General features: G+C 36.7%; 1 protein-coding gene across 1 annotated transcript in view; it reads right to left on the bottom strand.

The window, feature by feature from the left end:
* Positions 1-12,499: 12,499 nt before the first annotated feature.
* LOC101404840 (olfactory receptor 5AN1-like) overlaps positions 12,500-25,688 on the bottom strand; it is a 107,609-nt gene continuing 94,420 nt past the window's right edge. The window contains exon 3 of the mRNA XM_087423247.1: positions 12,500-16,205. Within this exon, the coding sequence (XP_087279373.1) occupies positions 15,254-16,192 (939 nt within the window). The 5' untranslated portion in view covers positions 16,193-16,205 and the 3' untranslated portion in view covers positions 12,500-15,253. The remainder of the gene's footprint in view (positions 16,206-25,688) is intronic.

Here is a 25,688-nt window from a genome sequence, read left to right as displayed (position 1 = left end):
GATGAAGGAAACTCTTGGGAAATTTTCTCAGCTGGTCCCATTTCTTGATCCTTTCATGAGCCCTTCGTGATCCAATTAAGAGTTACCATTTTATAGTGTTTGCTCTACGCAGACACTACTATGAGCTCTTGGAGTATATAACTTAATACTCACAAATATTACCTTAATGCTCACAATAGCCTGAGTGATGGAAATTTTTATTATGCTCATTTCATAGGTGTGAAAACTGAGGCAAAGAGAGGCTGAGTGGCTTGCCCAAGGCACCTTACCAATCAGTGGCAGAGCCAGGGCTCAAAGTCAAATAGTTTGACTCCAGAGTCTGATTCTTAACCCAGTATGCTCTCCTGCCTCTAACACCCAACTGAATCAAGCTCCAACCTTTCTTTTGAAACTTTAGAATCAGTAAATGGAGCTTTAGGATTATCAGGAACAACACTTTCAATGTGACTTTCATGGTTAAGGTTGAGCTAATAACCACAAACCTCTTGGAACTTAGTAAGTATTGCTGCCATGTTGTGAATATTCAGTAAATACTAACCATTATTTTTCTCCAGTTTTTGCTAGAGAATATTTTTACAAATTTGAGGTCATACTATCCAAACTATTCTCTTTCCTCACATAATATATCATGTACTTGTTCCAATTTATTTACAAAGGCTTCATTAACATTATTTTAGTGGCTGCATAATATGCCATTTTATGGTCCTATCACGGTTTACTTCACAGTATTATTCCCATCAGACATTCAGTTTTGTATTAAAATTTTAAGTATTATGAATAGAACCCATATGTCCTTAATCTCACTAGCCTATGGTTGCAATTTCTTTTAATATCCAAATTTAACAACACAAGCCTCCATTCTGCATAACTGCATAGGTCCAATATTTACCTAGGTTCCCCTCTCCAAGTATCCCTGGGAAGCCCCAAGAAAGACCTACATGATCCCTAGGTCCTTCATTGTTTTTGCTGCCATCACAGTCAGAAACTGGATTCTGCTTTTCAGCAAGTCTTCTCTCAACCTTTCCCCTTCTTTTATTTTTTCGGTCCCTTAATCCCAGCATGATTGATGATACTAAGCCTGTAATATAATTACTAAGAATTTACTGAAAGCTTGGCAAAGAACAAAAATAAAAGTTGATTTGAAAAGTAGCCAAAAACTGGAGATGAGATATGAATGGTCTCATTCCCATAGGCCATACCCATCTACAGGGGTCTACTACCAGCCATTTTGCCCATGGCCTCCAGGCTCTTACCCAGTAGCACATGCCAGATTACCTCCCCCCAATGCAACTGCCTGGAATATGACTCTCCTGCCAAGGATTTAGGTTACAAATGCCTAAAATCCAGGCAAATGTAACCATTTTATCACAACTGCCCAACATCTGAAACTATCAATTGCATCTTTAATTTATGCTCAAGGATGCAAGGCCAAGACTAGGGTGAAGTAAGTGAAGCACCGATTGTGAAAAATTTAAGCAGACACTTACTCTTGGGGTTGTGAAAGTAGAGGATCCCTAGTCCCAGACCTGCTAAGATTGTTTTCTCTCCATGGTGATTGGCAATGAGAGTATGCTGGATATTTCTCAATTGTCTTCAAGATTCATTCTCCATCCTTCTCTATTCTGCTGAAATATGGACTGCTTCAATGGATTTCTGGACCTTTTTTGCCTTTGAGATGAGAGGCTCTGACAAAACGAAAATTGAGAGTAGAGTGAAGTTGAGGTATTTATTTTCATGGCTTCCATCTTGCTTTGTCCTCATGGGGGTGACCTGGTTCCTCTATCAAAGGCTGCTTCCTCTATGAGCTTTCTCTCAAGATTTCAGTAATCCTTCCTTCCCCTTGACCATCTATACCTTGGTGTAGTAAATACTCTCCTCTGTTACTAGGCCCAGGATACTGGACTATCCTTTGTTGCTTTTTTATAAATCCTTCCCACATCATTTTAAATAATCCCTTTGTTAAACATTCTTCAGTCATGTTGTTTGAATTGTCATCTATTTACTACCAAGACCTTGACTGATACAGGAAGCATTTATTCTCTTGAGTGGAAACTCTGCTTCCTAACCCCACGTTAAGTGCAATAATCACCAGAATTGCCTATTCTGTCTTGAAAAATATATGTAGAATATATTGTATTAGTTAAGAGTACATTCAGCTACAACTGACAGACAACCAAAAATAAAAAAAGAGAAATAGATTTTTTTCAAATTTATACATAGGCAGCAGAAGATTAATAAGGCAGCCCCTTGATCCTTAGAGACTCGGTCTTCTTCTTCTTTCGCCATACTTAACATGTGGCTTCCACTCAAGGTCCAAGTTTGTTCCTCCAGCTGAATCCATTTTGCTACATCTAGTCAGCAGGAAAGATAAAACGAGAATGAAGGCAAACACACTCCCTTTAAGAATGATTCTCAGAAGTTATACACACCACTTTTGCTCACTTTTCACTGGACAGAACTAGTCATATTGCTGCATCTAGCTGCAAGAGTGTCTGGGGAAAACAGTAATAATTTTTCATTTAGATTAAATGTCAGGGGGATTTATTTATGAGGAAGACGGGGAAAACAAATTTCAGAGGTTAACCTAGCAGTCTCTATTACAGACTGAGATAGCCTATTCTAGATTACATAGATCTGAGATCTATCAGTGTGCTAATTTTCATAGTAATTCTTCCAAGATAAGAAGAAGATATGAACCCCTTCCCCACCACCAATTTTCTCGCCATTGTTCAGTTCCATTCCTAATCTTCCATGTGCAAATGCTTAGGCAAGAGCATGGAACACACACACACATCTACCAAGAACAAATATGAATTTTCAAGTACATGGCATTTCAAGTAGAGTTTAAATGCAAATGAGGGGGGAAATTTGCCAACATGATTTTCAGTGACATAGTTCTGATGAAAGATGAACCAAATCTGTTATTTTAAGGAAAATATTATCTCATTTTAAGCATGTATTGTGTTACTTTACAATATTCATGTTTCCCCAAGAACACCGGATAGGTACTTGGTTTATATCAGTCTAATCATATGATCTTTCTCAAAACAAACAGAAAATCTGTCCCCAAAGCAAAGCAAATGTAAAATTCATCCTGAAAGGGAGAAACTGCTCATCACTTTATTTTTGACAAGAAACCAAGATTTATTAAACTATATTTAGCATATTTACAATTGGAAGTCATGAATGCAATTGTCTGTAAACTCTAAAAAACAGATTTTTATCTCTTAAAACAAATTAACAGAGGTATCAGCAGATTAGGATAAATATAGTGTATCACAGAGATAGAAGTCTTTGAATAGACAATCTACATTTCTCACCAATATATATTATGTACAAAAATACACTTGATGTGGTGACCAAATAGTGTCAAGAAGGAAAAAAAATACATATATATAAATACACACACATATTTTCATTATCTATAAGTCAATATTGGTTACTTCATAGTTTCTTTTTAAAAATAAATCATTTGATTGCAAATGAAATTTAAAATTCAACTTAGGAGCTTTTCTCAGTTTTGACAAAATTAGATATGCAAACAAACTAGAAATTCATATTTGTAAAAACTTGAGAAAAAATACCTGAATCTAATTAGCTTATTACATTAAAAAATACCTAAGTGCATGTAACGTAAGGTTTCATGTCTTTCAAGTGCCTTCTCCTTTCTCAACCTGTCTTCATTATTGCTTAAAATCCTTTAAGATCACATCTGCAGGTGGGCCTAACACTTAATTAAATTCAACATTTTTCCAGGTCTAATCGTTGAGTATTTAGGACCTGCTTACACATACGTTCTTTTTAAGCACTTTCAAGAGTGTAACAGTTACTATCAATCTGATAATAACCAGAAATTGTCAGCATCCTGATCCAGATTCAGGGTAGATGTTCAAATCATGAGTAGTTGTAAGAATGGAATGATGAAAAAAATGCCTATGATTCAAAATGTTTGCACAGAATTAGGTCAATTTGTCCAGCAGCACAGAAAAGTTACTTACTATTCACAAATTTAATTTTAATGTATCATAGCTGGTGACCTGGACTGATTTATAATTTATCAAAGAATGGCCCCCTGATAAGACAGTTTTTAAGAAAAATCTATCAGAAATTGATATCAAAGAAATATTAAAAAGTTGATAGAATCGGAATTGGATTACTTATTGTGTGACACGCCTGGTTAGGATATTTGTTCATTTTTCTATTGGGTTGTCTTATATTTTCTTGTTGGTTTGTAGTTTTTCTTTATACGTTCTAGATACGAGTCCTTTGTCAAGTATTTGTGTTCAAATATCTTCTCCCAGCTTCTAGTTTGTTTTTTCACTCTCACGTGATATCTTTTGGTAGAAATTGATTCTTAATTTTAATGTCGCCAAATTTGTAAATCTTTTCCCTATGGTTAGTGTTCTTTTAAGTTTTTATTTTATTGTAACTTGTACATTTTTAATCTCCCTGGAAACAATTTTTGTGCATGATACATGTAAAGATCCAATGTTATTTTCTTTTACTTTGATACCCAATTGTCTGAAAACCATTTACTGACAAGTCTGTCCTTCTCCCACTGATTTACAGTGCCAACTTTGCTATAAATCAAGCATCTATATATGTGTAAGTCAGTTTTAGACTTTCTTTCCTGTTCCATTGGTCTCTTTGTTTGTCCCTGAAACAATACAACTCTGTGTAATTAAAATAGCTTCTTAATAATTTGTATCTCATAAGGCAAGAATATCTTGGATATGCTTTTCCCTTTGCGTTTTCATATTCATTTTTCAATCAACTTATCAGTTTCTACAAACAAATATGTTGGAATTTTGATCTGGATTTCACTGAATACATATATTAGTTGGGAAGAATAAAAACCTTCACAATATTGAGTTTTTTGAACCCTGACATTCAGCAGCAATGGTAGCAAATCAGCCTGGCTATGTGAAAATCTATGGTATTGGGTCCATGAATAACCTCCATCTCTTCTGCCATGGTCATTTCTATCATGTGGCCATCACATGGCCAATGGTCAAGGCTGGCTCAAGTCAACTAGCTGAATTAGTCTGTCCACTTGGTTGTTCAGTGTCTCTTCTGTGGTGAATTACTCTGGTGGGTGTTCATATATGACACGAAGATCTTCACACCCGTTCTCACTCCCATGTGTCCATCCAAATGCATCTACTCCAGACATCCTTTTCCCAATCTTCCCAATCTTCCAAGTTTTCTTCTTTCAGATGCCTCATCAGACATTCAGGCCATTTGCCACTATCCTTATGTCTGTATATATTCTAACCATAGGCCCCTTCTTTCACACTAAGTGGATGACCAGGTTCACTGTTCCAAGCTCCACTCACTGAGTGGGAATTCTTTTTTAAAAAAATATATCCAAGATTGACTTGGCTTATTGAGTTAACCAGTCAGGTGTTTCCCTTCTTCCCCAACAACCTCTTTACTGTTTCTCCAGAATCTATACTCTGTCAGAGAGGACAACCCTCCTGGATAAAAGAAAGCCAATTTTAAAATACATTGGTAGCTTTTAATTATTTTCAATGTTCTGAAAATTTTCCCATAGCATTGGCATGAGCTATCCTTGAAACCAACAAAACCATTCAGCCCAATAACTTATTTGCAGTAAGTTATTTAGTAACTTCAATTTTATCTTCTGGTTATTGGTACATTTTTGTTTCCTAGTAATTGAGGTAATCTTGGTACATGTGATTTTCCAGAAAATTATCATCAATTTCTTCCATTTTTATCTTAAATATTATCTTACTATTACTATATAATAATAATACTATAAGTATTATCAACTCAGGCTGCCATAACAAAATACCATACACTGGGCAACTTAATGACAGAAATTTATTTTCTCACAGGTCCACAGGCTGGAAGTCTGAGATCAGGGTGCCAACATAGGTTCTGGTGAGAGCTCTCTTCCTGGCTTGCAGATGGATGCCTTCTCGCTGCGTACCCACATGGCCTTTCCTGCATGTGAAGAGAGAGACATCTCTCTCTTTTACTCTTCTTGTAAGGGCACTAATCCCATGATGAGGGCCCCATTCTCATGATCTAATCTAATCCCAATTACCTTCCAAAGGCTCCATCTCCAAATACCATCACATCGAGGGTTAAGGCTCCAACATATGGATTTTGGAGGGACACAAACATTCAGTTCATATCACCATCGTGGATACATCCTCTTAAAATTTTAAATTTCTTTCATACTTAGTCTTTTTGCTAAATTTGGATATTGTTTGTTTTCTTGCAAAATATGCCATAAACATGTTTATCTATATTCTTGAAAACGTATCTATCAAATTTAGTTATAAGTTTTATTCTTCTCTTTACCAACATATTGCTGCTTAATATTTTTTCTTCCTGTCTTAAGATTTGTATTGACATTCTTCTTACAATTTCTTCAACTGAAAGCTTTGTTATTTTATTTCTTTTCAAAATAAGATTACCTCTGACTGTAACGTTGGCTGCCTCTCTTCAGTCCTGTTGTATTTTACTCATACTTTGCTTGTATATTAAGAGGTATTTAAGAGGAGAGGCTTTGATATCTGCAGTCCTGAGTTGGAATCTTGACCTCTTCACTTACTAGCTGTGTTACTTAAATCATCTGGCCTCAGTTTCTTTATCTGTGAAGTTGGTATAACAACAGAACTTAGCTCAATCTGAGTAATTTAAATTCCTCGAACATAGTGAGTACTCAATAAATCAAAATATACGACACATATACAATGTTTGTTATGTGCCAGGGCACTTTTCTGAGTTCTTGACAAATATCAACTCACTTAATCATCCTAAACAACCTAACAAGATAGATATAATAACTCTATTTTACAGATGAGAAAACTGAGGCACAGGAAGATTATGTAGCTTACTTGGCATTACACAGCTAGTGAGTAGCAGAGCCTAGATTTGAAACCAGGCAATTTGGCTCAGGAGAAAATTTTTAATTTCCAATTATGTAGCCTATTGTTTAACTACTGCTGCATAACAAATCAAGCTAAAATTCAGTGCTTACTGTAACATTCATTTATTGCTACTTATGCATCTTAAGGTCAGCTTGAGGTCAGCTGGGATTCAGCCAATCTAGACTGAGATTGGCTGGGATTCAGGCACTCCAGACTAGGCGTGAATGGGTGAAGTTGGCTCCGAAGTTGTCTAGTCACTGATTGTGGGTTGCCTGGTCTAGGCTGAGATTGACTGAATCAGCTCTGATCCATGTGTCTCTCATCCTCCTCCTAGAACCAGTAGCCAAACAGGACATGTTCTTCTCATGGCAATGACAAGTACGAGTGGACAAGTAGAAACACACAGGGCCTTTTAAGGCCTGGACTGAGAACTGGCATTCTGTCACTTCTGCCAACCAAAGGCACATCACTTGGCAAGCCCAAGGTGAAGAGTGACTCTGCTCCTGACAAGGTTGTAGCAGCAATGTGGATGCAGGGAGCCTTGAACATTGAGGCAAACAGTTCAATCTATCACACAAAGTGACTGGATTTTGTTTGTTTGTTTTACTTTTTATTATTTAATTTAGTTTAATGACCTTGTAATCAGATAAGGTTACCTACATGATTTCTACTGTCAGAAATTTATTGAGATTTTCTTCTGTTACCTGGTTCTAGTTTCATTTTTTAAAGTTCTACAAAACCTGGAAAATTCAGTTTTTGTCAACTTTATGGTCTTAAATTGATTAGATGTAAAATTCACATAATTTTAATTGTGGTATGGTAAATATCTTCTTGCATTTTTGACATTTTGCTTCTCACATTTTGTTGCTGTTATTGAATGCAGTTGGTTTATGACCGTTACATCATCAGTATGTTTTTTTTTTTTTTGTCAATAGTTGGATCAGTTCAGTCTTTTCCTTAAATTCTTCTTTGTCTATATTAATATTGCTACCCATTTTGTTTTTGTTTCTGTATGCTATACGTATTTCCCCCATCACTTTGTATTTAACGATTTTGAGTCGTTAGCTTTTAGGAGCATCTTTAATAAGCAGAATATCATTGTGGTTGGATTTTCTTTTAACCCAATGAGACAACTGGCTTTCTTGTTTGTTTAATTGGTAGTGTTTTCAGGTTTTTTTTCCTCCTAAAAAGTGAGGTTAACCCATGTACACACATACATACTGCATGTTTTTAAAACCCTTTTTCTGTGTGGGTGGCATTAGTTAATTGTTTTGTTTTCTTTTTTTATTGTCAAAGTTTCTCTGATTTCTCCTCAGCTCATGTTTATTTAGTGCTATTCCATCTCTAAGTAGAGGAGGTCAATGGAGAATCATCAAGGTTTCTCTCTCACTTATTTTCATACAAGTCTAATATAATCAGTACAGTGACATTAGAAATTTCTCAAATTTCCTGGCATGTGGACCATCATTATCTCTCATTTCCAGTGGTAATAAAGGATTCACTATTTGCAACTTTTACAAGTCATTTTGGTGGTATTGTAACTGGAAATGAGCAAGACATCAGGGTAAAACCTGCCATTTTGTCCAGAACGTTCCAACAGTTGCTTTTTAGAAAATATAGCACATTTTCAGTTTTAAAAAATTACAAAATGACTTAGGGGAATGATACCAGCATCATTGCGGCATGAAACATTTCTCCTTCTTATCCCTTCTTTTTTTTTAAATATTTATTTATTTTAGTGTGTGTGTGTGTGTGTGTATGTGTGTGTGTGTGTGTGTGTGTGTGTGTGTGAGGAAGATCAGCCCTGAGCTAACATCCATGCCAATCCTCCTCTTTTTTGCTGAGGAAGACTGGCCCTAAGCTAACATCCGTGCCCATCTTCCTCCACTTTATGTGTGATGCCTCCACAGCATGGCCTGACAAGCGGTGCATCGGTGTGCACCTGGCATCCAAACCCGGGCCGCCAGCAGCGGAGCGCACACATTTAACTGCTATGCCATGGGGCCGGCCCTATCCCTCCTTTTAACAGTTAAAAATCAACACCTATCCATGAAGAAAAGTACCTTTATTGGAGTTGTGGGATCCAGAACCATATGTCAAGGGAATGGAAGGAGTCTTTCCCACCTGTGCATGGGGTAATAGGCAGACTTCAATTTGGGCTGCAGAACCATAAGAAGTCGGCAGGCCAGCCCCAATCCCTCATGGCCATAGTCAGAGAAAACCATGAGAGTGATTAACTCAGGTGGGCACCCGTGGAAAAGAGAGATTTTGCAGAAAGCCAACATTCCCAAGGAGAGATTTCAGCACTCGATTGGAGGAAAAAAAACTGGATCCGTTGGAGAGCGTAAAAATAACTATGGCAGCACCACCCCTCCCACAAGGCAATACAGCACATGGCTGAACTAACCAGCAATGACCTCTCCCATGGGGCAGAGTGAGAGCAGTGAGTAAGTGCCTGTCTACTTTAGTTTTGTTGAATGCTGCTAGGGGTTCTTGCTGACTGCTTCCAGAACTCCAGCAGGAAGCTGCTGTGAAAACCTCATCTGAAGATCCCTGCACTTGGCCTGCAGGGAACCCAATGCCATGAGTGCTAAATCCACACCTCTCTCCACTCTGTGCCAGCTCCTTGTGTGCATTCCCAAGTGCAGCAGAAGAGCAAGCTGCAGAGAATATGCTCAGAAAACCAGTCCAGGGTCTATAGGCAAGGGAAAAAACACAAACTTGAATTATAGTGCCACATTCTGGAATATAAAAGAGATGTTGTCAACAGGCAACCTGGTAATTTATAAGAACCGGAGAAGACATACAAGCTTAAAAAATCAGTCACAAGAGGAAGTAAGAAGTGTGAAGCAGGTGTATCCACACAAAGTTGGATAAAATTCCACATATAAACAGCACCAATGAAAAATATCTCCCACGTGAAGACAACTAGTAAAGATATGTGGAGGTGTCTGCTACTTCATATACAAAAGCAACAACTCAGAACTCCAAGTAACATGAAAAATCAAGCAAACATGTCATCACCAAAGGTTAACAATAATCCTCCAGTAACCAAACACAAAGAGGAAACTCAAAGAGCTACAAGAAAACAAAGACAGACAATTCAAAAAAATCAAGAAAACAATATATGAACAGAATGAGAAATTTAACAAAGAGATAGAAATCATAAAAAAAAAACACATAGAAATTCTAGAGCTGAAGATTTCAATGAATGAGTGAAAAATGCCATTGAGGATCTAAGGTAGACTACACCAAATGAAAGATAGAATCAGTGAGCTACAGAATAGGAACCTTGAAATAACACAGTCAGAAGAGAATAAAGAAAAAAGAATGCAAAATATCAAAGAAAGTTTATATAATCTATGGCACAGCATGATATGTACAAATATTAGAATAATTGGAGTTCCAGAAGGAGAAGAGATGGAGAAGGGGGCAAAAGTCTATTTAAAGTTATAGTAGCTGAGAACTTCTCAACCCTGGGGAGAGACTTGGACATCCAAGTTCATGAAGCTAATAGATCTTCCCATTGTCCAAATGCAAAATGACCTCCAAGACACGTTATAATGAAAGTGTCAAAACTGAAAGACAAGGAGAGAATCCTAAAAGCAGCAAGAGAAAAAATAGACTGTAACCTACAAAGGAACCCCCATTTGGCATTCGGTGTATTTATTAGCAGAAATCATACAGGCCAGGAGAGAGTGGAATGATATATTCAGTGTTGACAGAAAAAATTGCCAGCCACGGATAATATATCCAGAAAAGTTACCCTTCAGATAGGAAGGAGAAATACTCTTCCAGAGAAACAAGAGCTGAGGGAGCTTATCACCTCTAGATCTGCCTTGCAAGAAATGATGATAGGAGTTCCTCAAGCTGAAATGAAAATATGCTAAAGAGTAACATGAAAACATATGAAAATATATGACACTGATAAAGGTAAATATACAGTCAGAATTACAACACTCTAATTCTGTAATATGAGGTGTGTTAGCAGCTCAACTATAGTATAAATGTTAAGGAAAAGGGTATTAAAAGTAATTATAACTACTACAATTTATTAACGAATACACAAACAAAATGAAAAGGCAACCTATAGAATGGGAGAAATGTTTGCAAACTATTTATCAGGTAAAGGGTTAATATCCAAAATATATAAAGAATTCATACAACTCAATAACAAAAACCAAACAATTCAATTAAAAAATGGGCAGAAGAACTGAATAGATAATTTTCTAAAGAAGACATCCAAATGGCCAACAGACACATGAAAGATGCACCATGTCACTAAACATCAGGGCAATGCAAATTCAACCCACAATGAGATATTAATTCACACCTGTTAGAATGGCTATCATCAAGAGGTTAAGAGATAACAAGTGTTAGTGAGGATGTGGAGAAAAGTGAACCCTGGTGCACTGTTGATGGGAATGTAAGTTGGTTTAGCCACTATTAAACACAGTATGGAGGCTCCTCAAAAAATTAAAAATAGATCTACCATATGATCCAGCAATTCCACTTCTGAGTAGCTATCCAAAGGAAATGAAAGCAGAATATCAAAAAGATATGTGCACTCTCATGTTTATTGCAGCATTATTCACAAAGCCAAGATATAGAAACAGTCTAAGTGTCCATCAATGAATGAATGGATGAAGATGTGTATATATATAAAATAAAATATTATTAAGCTATGAGAAAGAAAGAAATCCTGCCATTTGTGACAGCATGGATGGAACTTGAGGGCATTATGCTAAGAGAGATAAGCCAGAAAGGGAAAGGCAAATACTGTGTGATATCACCAATATGTGGAATCTAAAAATGCCCAACTTGTACAAAGAAAGAGTAGAATGGTGGTTGTCAGGGGCTGGGAACAGCAAAATTGGGGAGATGTTTGTAAAGTGTACAAACGTTATTAAAAGATGAATAAATTCTGGAGATATAATGCACAGCATAGTGATTATAGTCAACGATACTGTATTATATGCTTCAAAGTGTATGTAGAGGCCAGATCTTAAATGTTCTCACCACAAAATAGAAATGATAATTATATAACGTGATAGAATTGTTAGCAAATGCTGTGGTGGTTATCATATAGCAGCATATAAGTGTATTTAATCAGCATATTGTACACCTTAAACTCGTACGACGTTTATGTCAATTATTTTCCAATAAAAATTTAAAGCTAACTATTAAAATAAAATAAATAAATTTCAAAATGATATTAATGTTACGTACTTTCTTAACTCTAATCCTACCAACAGCTTCATTCAAATACTTTCAAAATTTATTCACCTAGATTGTGCATCAGGAATCACAATTTTAATAATTCATCCCCCAGAGGGCTGAAAACTAAATTCTCATCTTGTGCACAGACTCAGCTACATATTTCAGGGAGATCTAAAAGTCTGGAGACTTGGAATCTATTAAGCGAACCATGTGTATGTCTCAAATGAGTCCTGCCCTCTTCCAGGGCTCTGATTTTCCTTCTCTATTATTTAGACCTATCAGTGTGTGTGAGCATGTGAACTTTCAAAATCAGATGACGCCAAAGCTTCTTGGGATTCAAATTTCTATTAATTTTCATAAATGATCTCTTGGTCTAAGTAGTCTTTTAAAAAATATCCTAACGAATATTGAGTTTTATATTTACTTTGTACAATATTAATAATAGAACATCATTGAAAGCATTTGAAAAAGATGAAAGTGTTCAGTACCTTAGAAAGGTTATTAGAATTGTTTTAGGAAGATTATTTGGGCCAAGAAGTCAGCTATGAGAATGAGGAAACACTATCAACCCCTAGGATCTCAATGATTCAGGCTCTTTGACTTGACTAAACACAAAGTGAAATTCTGAGAGTCTTTATGCTAAAACTCATGTTCAACTTTTCATCCTTATGGTCTGTGGATCTCAATGATACCCCTCTGTACATTCAGCCCACTCCACTTTTCTATTTACTCCTGCCAGGAATGCTCTTCTCTTTTGTCAAATAAATCCTGCAAAATGAGGTCAAGCTCCTCCTCTTGGCTGAACCTTCCATTGACCGACTGATAATTCATGTGAGTTCTATTCTTTTCACCCTTCTTGGTCTGTGGGTCTCTTTCAATCATTTTCCACTGAACTACATCTAAAATGTAGATAATGAGCACAAGAAATCTTTCTTATTGCTCTTTTCATCCTTACCACCCACTTTGATGTATTTGTCTAGCAACCCTTGTGAAGGCTGGCAGATTGACTGTTCTTCTGTGATATTATATGGTGAAATCTCTGTGCAATTACTGTGAGCAAGCTAAACTATCTTTTTAGTCCCATAGACTGACTTAATTTAGAATATGTGGTTCATCTAAGAGTAGAATCTGGAATATATCATTGGTCTAAATGTTCTTCAGGGGCAAGTCTGAATAATTGTTTTATTTTCCCCATTTTTTTCTTTAAAATAATACTTTAATGGCATTTCCCATCAGTACTTCTAGCTAATGGTTCTCAACAGCAGCCCATGGAGACAGTTCTTGGAAGACAGTAGTTCCCAGAGACCTCACCCATCGACAGCAGCTTCCAGAAGATTAAGTTCCAATTATCATCAGCATCTGCTATTCATAACCTCCCTGAGCTCATCTGAACCCATAAAGAGGTACATCTGTGAAATATTATGGAAAATCCTCCACTAATATGTAGCAGAGTTCTGTCTAATAAGGAAGCTCTCATGGCCACTTAGAAACAGACTTCTACATTCTTAAACATTTGTGAAGAGCAATGATTCAAAGAACATACCTATGCCTGGATGTGAGCAAACATCCTTTACTCATATTACCATTTCATTGGCGTGGGGTAAGGCCACCTGCTCTCTCCCAGAGGTTCAACAATTGCCCTTCTCTCAATCCTGTCTATATGTAAACTCATGAAAGATTTGGCAAAGGCATCAAAAAGCTCTTCACTTACAGTCCTTAATTAAAAAGAATAATTCAAGTGACTCATTGAAATTGAGACTCCGAAAATATTCATTAAGAATCCAATGAATCTCCAAGGACAATATGTCAAGTTAATGACATCTGTTTTACATCAGTTTGTTCAAGTCTGGGCAACCTCTCAAATCAACATCAATGTTGTTACACATCTTGTTCCCCTTTTTAACCAGACCACTAGAGCCACAAAGCTTATTTTCTCCTTCAAGTAGTGATAACTGGGCAGAGTTCTTAACTCTGCCTATCTCACTTTCTATTTCCTCTTCTGGTCCTCAAGGCTACCTGAAAAATATCAGCATTAAAGTAACTCTATTAATTCTACTCCAACCATTATATCCTCCATACAACCATAAATCTCTAGGACATAAAACATTGAATATCGATAATAGAAAAAATGTATACCAGTTTTTCACATTCTTAGTCTCTGAAATATTGAATATTCAGTGATTCTATTATTACAATAACTTCTCACACAAGTATCCTCACACCAAACTTGAACAGATGTTTAAAATATCAGAAACAATTTTTGTGGTATGATCCCATTGGATATGTCAACCAAGGGTAAATTTTCTAGATTTAATGGGGGAGAAAGGGAGGTTTGAGTCCCACAGTATCAAAAATTTCTATTGAGTGTGACATGGATTTTGAACATCATCACTGGCCATTAGACATAAGAAATTAAATTATCAGATTCATAAGTAAATGACAAGGAAGGGATCACATACATCATTTTATTCCTCTTTATGATTCAAATCACCTCCTCTTTCCTTAGACTACAGCTGGTGGAGACTAGGATGTAACCAAAAACTTATTAGATGATTAGCATTGAAAGAAGCCTTAGACAAACATTAGCTATCACAGACTGGTCTTCCCAGGATGCACAACCAGGCCAATTGCATAGCTTTCTTTCTGTCCAAAGACAGAATCTTGTCTCTCTGTTCGTTCCCATTCTAGTCAGAAACACAGAACAAACATTGGTCACCACCATGTCTGGACTATGCTGCATCAAAATATTTCGGAGACAAGGTTGCTATATTCCCATGTGCCACTGTCAGGTATCTCTTCTTTAGGCTTGAGATTAAACAAGGCTTTTTCTCAGAAGCAAAGAAAAGAAAGAAGTTTCTAAACCTTGATGTTTCACAAATACTTGCAGATAGATTAATAAATGATGAGGCCACTTTTCACAAGGTGAAAGTAATGAACCTCCAGGACTTAAAGATGTAGTGTTTGTGTGGCAGTGAGTCAATTGTTGGTCCATTTTGGCATATTATCTGTGTCAAATTAAGCCTTCTTTGTCCAAAGTCAGTACGAATTTTGTTATAGTCCACTCATGCATATTATCATCAGTTGAGGTGATTTTGACAAGACAAATCTCAGAAATCTCATAATTTGTGACCTCAGCAATACTTTATCTTCTTTTGCAACCTCTTCAAGGCATCTTTGATTTCCTTATTCCTCAGACTGTAAATCAAGGGATTCAACATGGGAATCACCACAGTGTAGAAGACCGATGCAAATCTGTCAAAGCTGGAGGAACTGCCAGAGCTGGAACTTAAATAGACAAACATACCTGAGGTATAAAAGAGGGTCACTGTGGTCAGGTGAGAAGCACAGGTGTTGAAAGCCTTAGACCTGCCTTTAGCTAAAGTGATCTTCATAATGGAGATGACAATATAGCCATAGGATACCATGATGATTGAGACATTTATTATCCCAAAAATCATTGTTAATATAGCAGTCATGAGTTGTACAAAGAAAGTGTCAGTGCAGGACAGGACTAACAGTTGGGGCATGTCACAGAAGAAGTGGTTGATGACATCAGGCCCACAGAAGTGGAGCTGAAACATGGCACACAATTGAGATATAGAAGCAGAGAGTCCAGCCATATAGGACCCCAGCACCATCTGAACACAGAGGGTGGGTGACATGATGGATGAATAGAGAAGTGGATTACAAATGGCAGCATATCGGTCATAAGCCATGGCTGTCATCAGACAAGACTCACTCAGTCCCGTGGTTGAAAAGACGAAGTACTGAATAGCACAACCTGTAAGGGTGATAGTTTGCTGCTCCTGGAAGAAGTTGGAGAGCATCTTGGGGACTGTGGAGGTCACATAGCAAATATCCATGAAGGACAGATTACTGAGGAAGAAGTACATGGGCGTGTGGAGGTGGGAATCTATCCTTATTAAGGTGATGAGGCTCAGGTTCCACGTCAGAGTCATAATGTAGATCAACAGGAAGACAACAAAGAGCACCGCTATGATTCTGGGGAAATCCGAGAATCCCAAGAGGATGAAATGGGTGATGTCTGTAATATTTCCACTCCCAATCATTGGCTTGGTCCTCCTAAAATCAGAAAATAGACAAGATTCAGGTGAAGTGACAGCATTACAATTCTCATATGTGCCATTTTTTCCCTCCCTTCAGCACTGGAAAAGGAGAAATACTTCACTGTCTTGGTAGAAAGACCCCAGTTTTTCATCTTGAATATCAAGACATACCTGCTTGGTGTTTCAGGTTCTCAATTATTTCATGAGGTCTCATGAAAATTAAATAGATATTTGAAGATTGACTGACAACTATTCCAAAGAAAAGCTAGTACAAGTCACTATTGGCCTCAACTATTGTCTCAATTTTAGGATATTTTGTGTCTTAGGACACAGCAAAGTACTGTGATTAAGGGTCAGACTTTGAGTTTTAGTTCTGTGACATCATCAGGATGGCAACATAGGTCCATCCTGACTTTAGTCCTCCTCACCAGAAGAACAACTAGCAACTATTCATAGACAAGACACCACTGTGAAAATCCTAGAACACGGGGCTGAGGATGAAGCACCATCCTGAATCACAGCAACCAAGAGACACCATATTAGAACAGTAGAGGAGTAGCTACACTCTGCCTCCCCATTGCTGACACAGTGCCACACTAAGAGAACCCTTCTTGGCCAATGGTTTCCCCAGTGGGTAAAAGAAAGTCCAAGGTGGACATTGAGCTCCCTCAGAATTGTGGTCACTTATTGGGACGCTCTTCCTGCTCTCACCTCCCAGAGATCATGAGGGAATCTATGGGGTTTGAACTTTGGGAATCAGATTGTGATGGAGAAGGGGGGCAGGACTTAGAGCCGCCAGTTCTCAGATCTTTGCAGACTGAGTTCCTTTTTGCAGTGACACCCAGGTAGAAATCCCAACCAGAGGCTTTGCCCATCTGCAGATCCTAGATGGTAGTCCCATCAGACCAGGTAACTTCGTGTGCAGTTCTACCCAACCTGGGGCCCCATATGGTGAGACTTTCTGGTCTTGGAGCCTGTCCTTATGCTCCACTAAGGCAGGGGAACAAATTTATAGCCCCATCTACTGCTGAGTGTAACCCCCCGGCCTGGCTCAACAAGGTGGTAAGAACACCTGGAAAACTGTGTAGTCCAGCAGCACTTGAATGTAGAGCTCAGTAAGCAGCATTACCCATCTGCAGAGCCAGGACAGTGGCTTCCTTTGTCCAGGGAATTCAGTGTATAGTTCTGCCTGATTCAGAACTCCTAACATCAGGGTTTTCTGACTTTGCTGCCCTTGGAGCTTATTCTGCCACCCCACCCAGGCAGGGAAGAAAATTCATAGGCTTACCTACTGCTAAGTGTGTTCCCCAGGCCCACCCAACAAGGAAACCTGGCTGAAACACCTGGGAAGCTGCATAGCCCAGCAACATTCAAGGAGCCTGGCCAGTGGCTTTCCCCATCTGCAGAGCCGAGCTGCCAGCTCCATTTGACCAGGGAACTTGGTGCACAGTTCTTCCTGATTTGGGAGCCCAAATGACAAGATATGCTGGCTTTGGAGCCTGTTCTACATTACATAACATTCCATCCAACAACAGCAGAATACACACACTTCTGAAGTGCGACAAGAACATTTTCTAGGATAGATCATATATTAGGCCACAAAACAAGTCTTCACAAATTTAAAAAGTTTAAAGTCATACCAAGTATATTTTCTGACCACAATTATATAAAACTAGAAATCAACAGGAGGAAAATTGGAAAATTCACAAGTACGTGGAAATTCAACAACACACTCCTGAACTACCAATGTACAGAAGAAAAATTAAAAGAGAAATTAAAAAGTATCTTAGGACAAATAAAAATGGAAACAAAACATACCAAAACTTATAGGATGAAGCAAAAGCAGTTCTCAGAGGAAAATTTATAGCTATAAATACATAAAGAAAATAAAAAGATCTCAAATAAACAACCTAACTTTACACCTGTAGGATGCAGATAAAGAAGAAAAACTAAACCCAGAGTTAGTAGAAGGAAGGAAATAATAAAGATAGGGAGCAGAATTAAATGAAGTAGAGAAAAGGAAAACAATAGAAAAGGTTAACAAAACTTAGAGTTTGTTCTTTGAAAAGATAGACAAAATTGACAAACCTCTGGCTAGACTAATGAAGAAAAAAAGAAGACCCAAATCAATAAAATCAGAAATGAAAGAGGAGACAACTGATACCACAGAAATACAAAGGATTATAAGGGACTACTATGAAAAATTATATGACAACGAACTGGACAATATAGAACTGGATAAATTCCTAGAAACATACAACCTACCAAAATTGAACCAGGAAGAAACAGAAAGTCTGAACAGACTAGTACAATGTAAGGAGCTTGAATCAGTAATCAAAACCTCTAGTATTTTGGTGGTGAACATGATGTAGTCCATGCAGAAATAGAAGTACAATGATGTACACCTGAAATTTTTGCAATGTTATAAACCAATGTTACTGCAATAAAAAAAAAAAAAAAAAAAAACCTCTCAACACGGAAAAGACCAGGATCCAATGGCTTCACTGGTGAATTCTACCAAACATTTAAAGAAGAATTAATACCAATCCTTCTCAAAAGTTTTCCAAAAATTGAGGAGAAAAGAACAATTCCAAACTCATTTTACAAGGCCAGTGTTACCCTGATACCAAAGCCAGAAAGGACGCTATAAGAAAAAAAACTACAGACCAACTTCTCTTATGAATACAGGTAAATAATTCTCAAAAAAATACTAGCAAACAGAATTCAAAAGCACATTAAAAGGATCATATATCATGACCAAGCAGGGTTCATTCCTGGAATGCAAGGACAATTTAAAATATACAAATTGATAAATGTGATACATCACATTAATAGAACGAAATATAAAAATCATATAATCATCTCAATAGATGCAAAAAAAGTATTTGCCAAAATTCAACATCCATTCAGGATAAAAATTCTCAACAAATTAGGTATAGAAGGAACTTACTTCAACATGATAAAGGCCATATATAACAAGCCTACATCTAGCATCATACTCAAAGGTGAAAGTTTGAAAGCTTCTTTTCAAGGATCAGGAAGAAGACAAAGGTGACCACTCTTACCATTCCTATTCAACACAGTGCTAGATCCTAGCCAGGACAATCAGGCAAGAAAAAAAATAAAAGGCATCATAATTGAAAAAAAAAATTGAAATTGTGTGTATTTGCAAATTACATAATTTCATATATGGAAAGTTCTAATAAGTCCACCAAAAAACTATTATATCTAATCAACAAATTTAGTAAAGTTACAGGATACAAAATCAACATACAAAAACCAGTGGCATTTCTATACGATAACAATGAATTATCTGAAAAAGAAATAAGGAAAACAATCCCATTTACATAGCATCACAAACAATAAAATACTTAGGAATAGGTTTAACCAAGGAGGTGAAAGAACTCGCACTGAACACTGTAAGACGTCGATGAAAGAAATTGAAGAAGACACAAGTAAATGGAAAGATATCCTGTGCTTATGATTGGAAAAATTAATATTGTTAAAGTGTCCCTAGTATCCAAAACCATTAATAGATTCAATGCAATCCCTGTCATATTCTAATGGCAGAATATAGAACAAACAGTCCTGAAATTAATATGGAACCCAAAAGACCCCAAAGAGCCAAAGCAATCCTGAGAAAGAAGAACAAAGCTGGAGGCACTACACTCCTGATTTCAAACTATATTACAAAGATATAGTAATAAAAACAATATGGTACTGGCATAAAAACAGACACACAAACCAACGGAACAGAATCAAGAGCCCAGAAATAAACCCATGCATATAAGATCGACTAATATTTGACAATGGAGCCAAAAATACTCAATGGAGAAAAGACAGCCTTTTCAATAAACGGTGCTGGGAAAATTGGATATTCACAAGCAAATAAGGAACTAGACCCCTATCTTACACCCCTCATAAAAATTCACTCAAAATGGATTAAAGACTTAAATGTAAGACCTGTAACCATAATTCCTAGAATAAAACATAGAGAAAGTGCTCCTTGACATGGGTCTTGGCAACGATTTTTTTGGATATCACACCTAAAGCACAAGCAACAAAAGCAAAAATAAACAAGTGAGATTATATCAAACTAAAAAGTTTCTGCACAACAAAAGAAATGATCAACAAAATGAAAGGCAACCCATGAAACAGGAGAAAATATTTGCAAATCACATATCTAATAAGGGGTTAATATCCACAGGAACTATGAAAACTCAATAATCCAATTAAAAAATAGGCAGAAGACCTGAATAGACATTTTTCCAAAGAAGAAATACAAATGGCTAACAGGTACATGAAAAGGTGCTTAACATCACTAATCATCAGGGACATGCAAATCAAAACAACCATGAGCTATGAACTCATACCAGTTAAAATGGCTATTATCAAAAAGACAAGAGATAACAACTGCTGGCGAGGATGTAGATATTGTGCATTGTTGTGGAAATATAAATTGGTACAGCCACTATTCAAAACAGAATGGACTTTCCTCAAAAAATTAAAAATAGACCTACCACATGATCCAGCAATTCCACTCGGGGGTATGTATATATATCCAAAGAAACTGAAATCACAGTCCCAAAGAGATATCTGTACTCCCATATTCATTTCAACATTATTCACAATAAGTAAGACATGGAAACAACCTAAGTGTCCAACAACAGAATGAATGGATAAAGAAATCATTATATATATCATATGAATATTTTTCAGGCATAAGAAGGAAGGAAATCCTAGCATTTGTGACAACCTGAATAGACCTTGAGGGCATTACACTAAGTGAGATCAGTCAGATAGAGAAAGGCAAACATTGTATCTCACTTATATGTGGAATTAAAAAAAAATCATAGAAACAGAGATCAGATTTGTGGTTGCCAGAGGTGGGGGAGTGGGGTGGAGGAACTGGGTGAAGGTTGTCAAAAGGTGCAAATTTCCAATTATAAGATAAATAAGTTCTGGGAATATAATCTACAGCATGATGACTACGGTTAACAATAATGTATGGTTCATTTGAAAGCTGCTAAGAGAATAGATCTCAAAAAATCTCATCACAAGGAAGAAAATAGTGAGGTGATGGGATGTTAGCTAATCTTATTGTGGTAATCATTTTACGATATATACATATATCAAATCATTATGTTGTATACCTTATACTTACACTATGTTGTATGTCAATTATATCTCAAAACTGGAAGAAAAGAGTTTTAGTTCTGATGTCGTTTAATTCTATTAACTTGTCCCCATGGCTTAATCACACTAAGTATGATTTACTCATAAGAAAGTGAGGACAATGAGAGCCCTTGTACTATGAGGTTAATGGGAGGGTCACATGAGGAAATTCATGCCAGTGCTCAGCACACAATCCAGTACACATTAATTGTTCAATAGATGTTGGCTATTACTATCATTGATTGCTTACAGATAACCATGAATGACAACTGTATGTGAATAGGAAGGCCGTAGGTGCTAGAGTTTTATGGGTCAATTTGGGGAAATTCCTGAGACATCATCAGCCCTGTAGACAGTCAGGCTTCATTACCTCTAGGCAGGTATAGATGCGGATCTAGTGTCAGACAATTCAAACCACCTGGGGCCATGAAGACACAAACCACATAAATGATTTTCTATTTAGTTTGCTTCAGTTCATGAACTCTTGGGTCAACTGACAATCAGCATCAAGTTATGATGAGCCTGATGTCAAGTAACTATTTCAATTTCCAAATACAACAAGGTATATTTCATGTATTAGTCAACACAGTCAGCATGTTAGAGCTCATTAACAGATTCATAACAGATAACATCTACTGTCTATGCTTTATACCCAAATTGACTTTTCTTGAGATGAAAGAGTAAATAAATAATAGTCAAGAAAATTTTGAAAAAAATTAATAATCAGAAATGACTTGGACTTTTAGATATTAAAAAGTATTATAAACCTTAATTCATTATTCTTATAAAACTAGACATGTATCAAAAGAACAAATAGGAATTTAAGAAATAAATTTAAATGTTGCTAAGCATTTAATATATGATAAAGTTAGTGTTTTAGATTGATAGAAAAAGGATAAACTCTGCCCTAAATGGTCTGTGAGACCTGGCTCACTATAAGTAAAACCATCAGAGGGATAAATACACATGCATTTATATAATCTTGGGATGGAAAAGAAAATTCTGAAATATAATACCAAGAGAGAAACTATAAGAGAAAAAAATATAACAAGATAAAACTTGGTTAGGGTTGAAAAACCCATTTATATAAAATACTTTTGAAATACAATTGATAAACTGGGAAAAATAGCCACAAAATATAAAAAGGACAGTGTAGTAATGCCTTTAACATAAAAAGCATAAATCAATATGGGATAGGCACTCACATATACTGCTGATGTTTGCACAAAATGGTTTTACCTTGCTGGAGGAAAAAATTTGCTTCATGTAATCTCTCTCTCTCTCTCTCACACACACACACACACACACACACACACACACACCCACATGAGTCAATTACAATTGCCAAAAGTAACGTGTGGTATGATTTTGATTTTCTTCTTTATGTTTATCTGTATTTTTTCTAATTTCTACAGCTCCTACATTTATAATAGGGAAAAGTTATTAAGATATAGAAATCCTTAATAGTTAGCACTGAAAGGGGACGAGAGAGGAAGAGAGAAAATAATGGAGAGAGAAAATGACAGAGAGAGAATGACAGGGAGAATAGACTTTCAGACTTTCCTGACTTTTACCTACTGGCTGTCTGCCTTTACCTGGTTATTAACCTCTCTGTGCCTCAGTTGCCTCATCTATAAATGGGGTTAATAATACCACCTAGTAGAGTTGTTGCAGATATTAAATGGCATAAAAGGCTTAAAACAGTGTTCACAGTTATTCTCATTATCATTTCTCTCTGTGAAAGAAAAAATAAGGCAGAACTAATACTGGAGTATCAAGGAGCTCTTCATAAAATTATTGCCTAAACTAAGTGGTCTCTAAGCCTAGACTCAAGAATATTATTAATAAATAATTGTATTTATTCCTTTCTTGTATTATTCTCTCTCCTACCTGGCCACGTTTTAAAGTCACGATGCCACATTTTATGTTCCACCACCACCACCAGGTCCTTGTGAGCTGACGATACTCACTATATACAAACATGGACTAGTGGAGATGTTTTATTATTTAATGCTAAGCATTTCATATATTATTATTTACATAACAACAAGTATATTGAATATATTAATAAATGGTTCTCTCACCCATTTTTGGACGTGAAACTAAAAATATTTTTGTTTTATTCCAATTATGATTTTATGAACTTCGAAATCTTCTGTTTACTCTTAGAATAGAGAGCTGCTCATATATTTTATCCAGAATGTGTTTCATCCAATGAAAATATTTTGAAAATATAAACTCTCATGCACACCATCCCTGAAACACCAACTTAATTGGTCTATTCAGGGAAAATAAGTCAAGCTTTTGATCAATTAATTGCACTAAAATTCTACACTTTCTTATTACATTCTGATAACAAAGGCAAACACAACTAAATGTATTCTATCTAACTCATCATTCCCAGAAAAGAGAGAGGAGTTGTGGATTCATTTACTTATTCATGAGAAAATTTGTGTTGTTAAAATTTGATAAGCTAGAGGAAAAGAAAAAAATTCTGAATATACTCAGTCTCTTTGATTAATTTTTTGCATGTGTTCACCATCTCCCAAGACAATTTGAAGAAGGAAAGGTGACTGATGTAAATTTTATCAGAGATTTTAATATGTGGTTTTAGCTAATCAAAACCTTTTCCAATTCTGATCTACTTAAAACATGGTCAATTTGCCAGGTTGTGCAGGATACAGAATCAGTTTTAAAAAGCCAGGATGTTGCTGAATGAAGAAGAAAAATGTAAATAAAAGAAAGTTAAAAGGGACAGTTAGACCAACGATTCCTGTGCTTGGAGTCGGGCATCTGTGACATCTGTATCACCCATGCTGGCATCTCCAGACCCCCAGGGTCTCCAGAGATGACGATGGAGAGCGATTTTAAGTATTACAAAGGCCAATAGAATTGTACATAAGAACTTTGTCATATCATTATGAAGCGACCAGCTTGGCATTTGCTACTCAGAAATTATGAATCAAAGCTATATATTGAAATGGAGGTCAAATTAATTATTATTATTTTACAACAGAATCCTCAAGGAAAATATTAAATCAAAAAGGTTCTAGGGATGGATAAAATTAGAAACACAGACAAGCAAGTTTTGATCTTAGTTAATTCCCCCAAAATTCAGCAAATTATTACTTTGCATTCAGCATTCAATGATTAACTTCTACAGTGTTAAGGCCTTATAGACATTACCTGATTTGTGTCTAGATGATCCTATTACCCCCATTTTACAGGTGAAAAACAGAAGGTAACACAGGTCAGGATCACTTCCTTAAGAAATTGTAGAACTAGAACTCAACATCCACCCCTCATCCCAGAATAATGCTTGACATTTTAGGTTAGAGATTAATCTTTTCACTGAAGGTCAGAGAATTTGGGTAAGGAGAAAGAGAACTCAAAAAAGCCCTAAGTGGGGAGGGTAAAAGTGAGGAATGAGAAGAGGCAAGGAATGAAAGAGACTGAGGACCACAAAACTTGTTCCCCCTAGGTCCTACTGGAAGAATCACACGGCTATGAGCGCACAGAATCCGCTGTTCTCTATAAATCTTGCCCTCTCACCTTGACTCAGATCACCAGGAAAACAGAGTTCCTTCCAGAGTTTGAAATTGCTTATTTCTTTCCTCTCCAAATTTTCTAAGTGGGGCCTATTACCCTCCAAAATGAGAGCTTTTGGCCACAAAACTGCTGTCCACTCACAGCCAGAGAGATGTTCACAACTGGGGATCCTCTTAAGTATGTTATAAGAGGAGAGGTGAAAGGAGAAAAGAGAATTAGGGAGAAAACTCTCCAGGTACTTGCTCTCTGGAGTCATGGTTGTCGTGGAGTTTTTTTCCCTGCTAATTTCATGCCCCACTTTGCCATGTCCTTTCTGATTCAATTCCCCTCTTCCCCATGGTCCTATTATGATTTCATGATTATAGCTTTTCCTTTAATGAAGTTGGGGTCATTAGAGCTGGAAAGGACCTAGAGATCATCTAGTCCAATACCATCAACTTCCAGATGACTACCTGAAGCCAGTGGAGCTAAGAGATTCGCCCAATGTGACGTACCTGGCTGGTAATATAGCCTGATAACAATAAATTAGATACGTGGACACTTCCCTGTTTACAAAGTACTTTCATTTTAGATAGATACATACATATATTTTTCTCAACCCCCTGACCTGAATCAATCATCACAGCATCCCTGTGAGGCAGACATGGCATGATTTCCTATGCATAAATGAGGAAATACAGGCAATAAGGAAGACAATAACACTCATTCATGACAGGGCCATGACTTATCATGGTTACAACTATGGGCATTGGTATCAGCCAATCTGGGTTGAATT

Source organism: Ceratotherium simum, chromosome 34 (genome assembly GCF_057802395.1).
Source record: "Ceratotherium simum simum isolate JZ-2026a chromosome 34, ASM5780239v1, whole genome shotgun sequence".
Classification (NCBI taxonomy): domain Eukaryota; kingdom Metazoa; phylum Chordata; class Mammalia; order Perissodactyla; family Rhinocerotidae; genus Ceratotherium; species Ceratotherium simum.
This window is presented reverse-complemented; position numbering and strand designations above follow the sequence as displayed.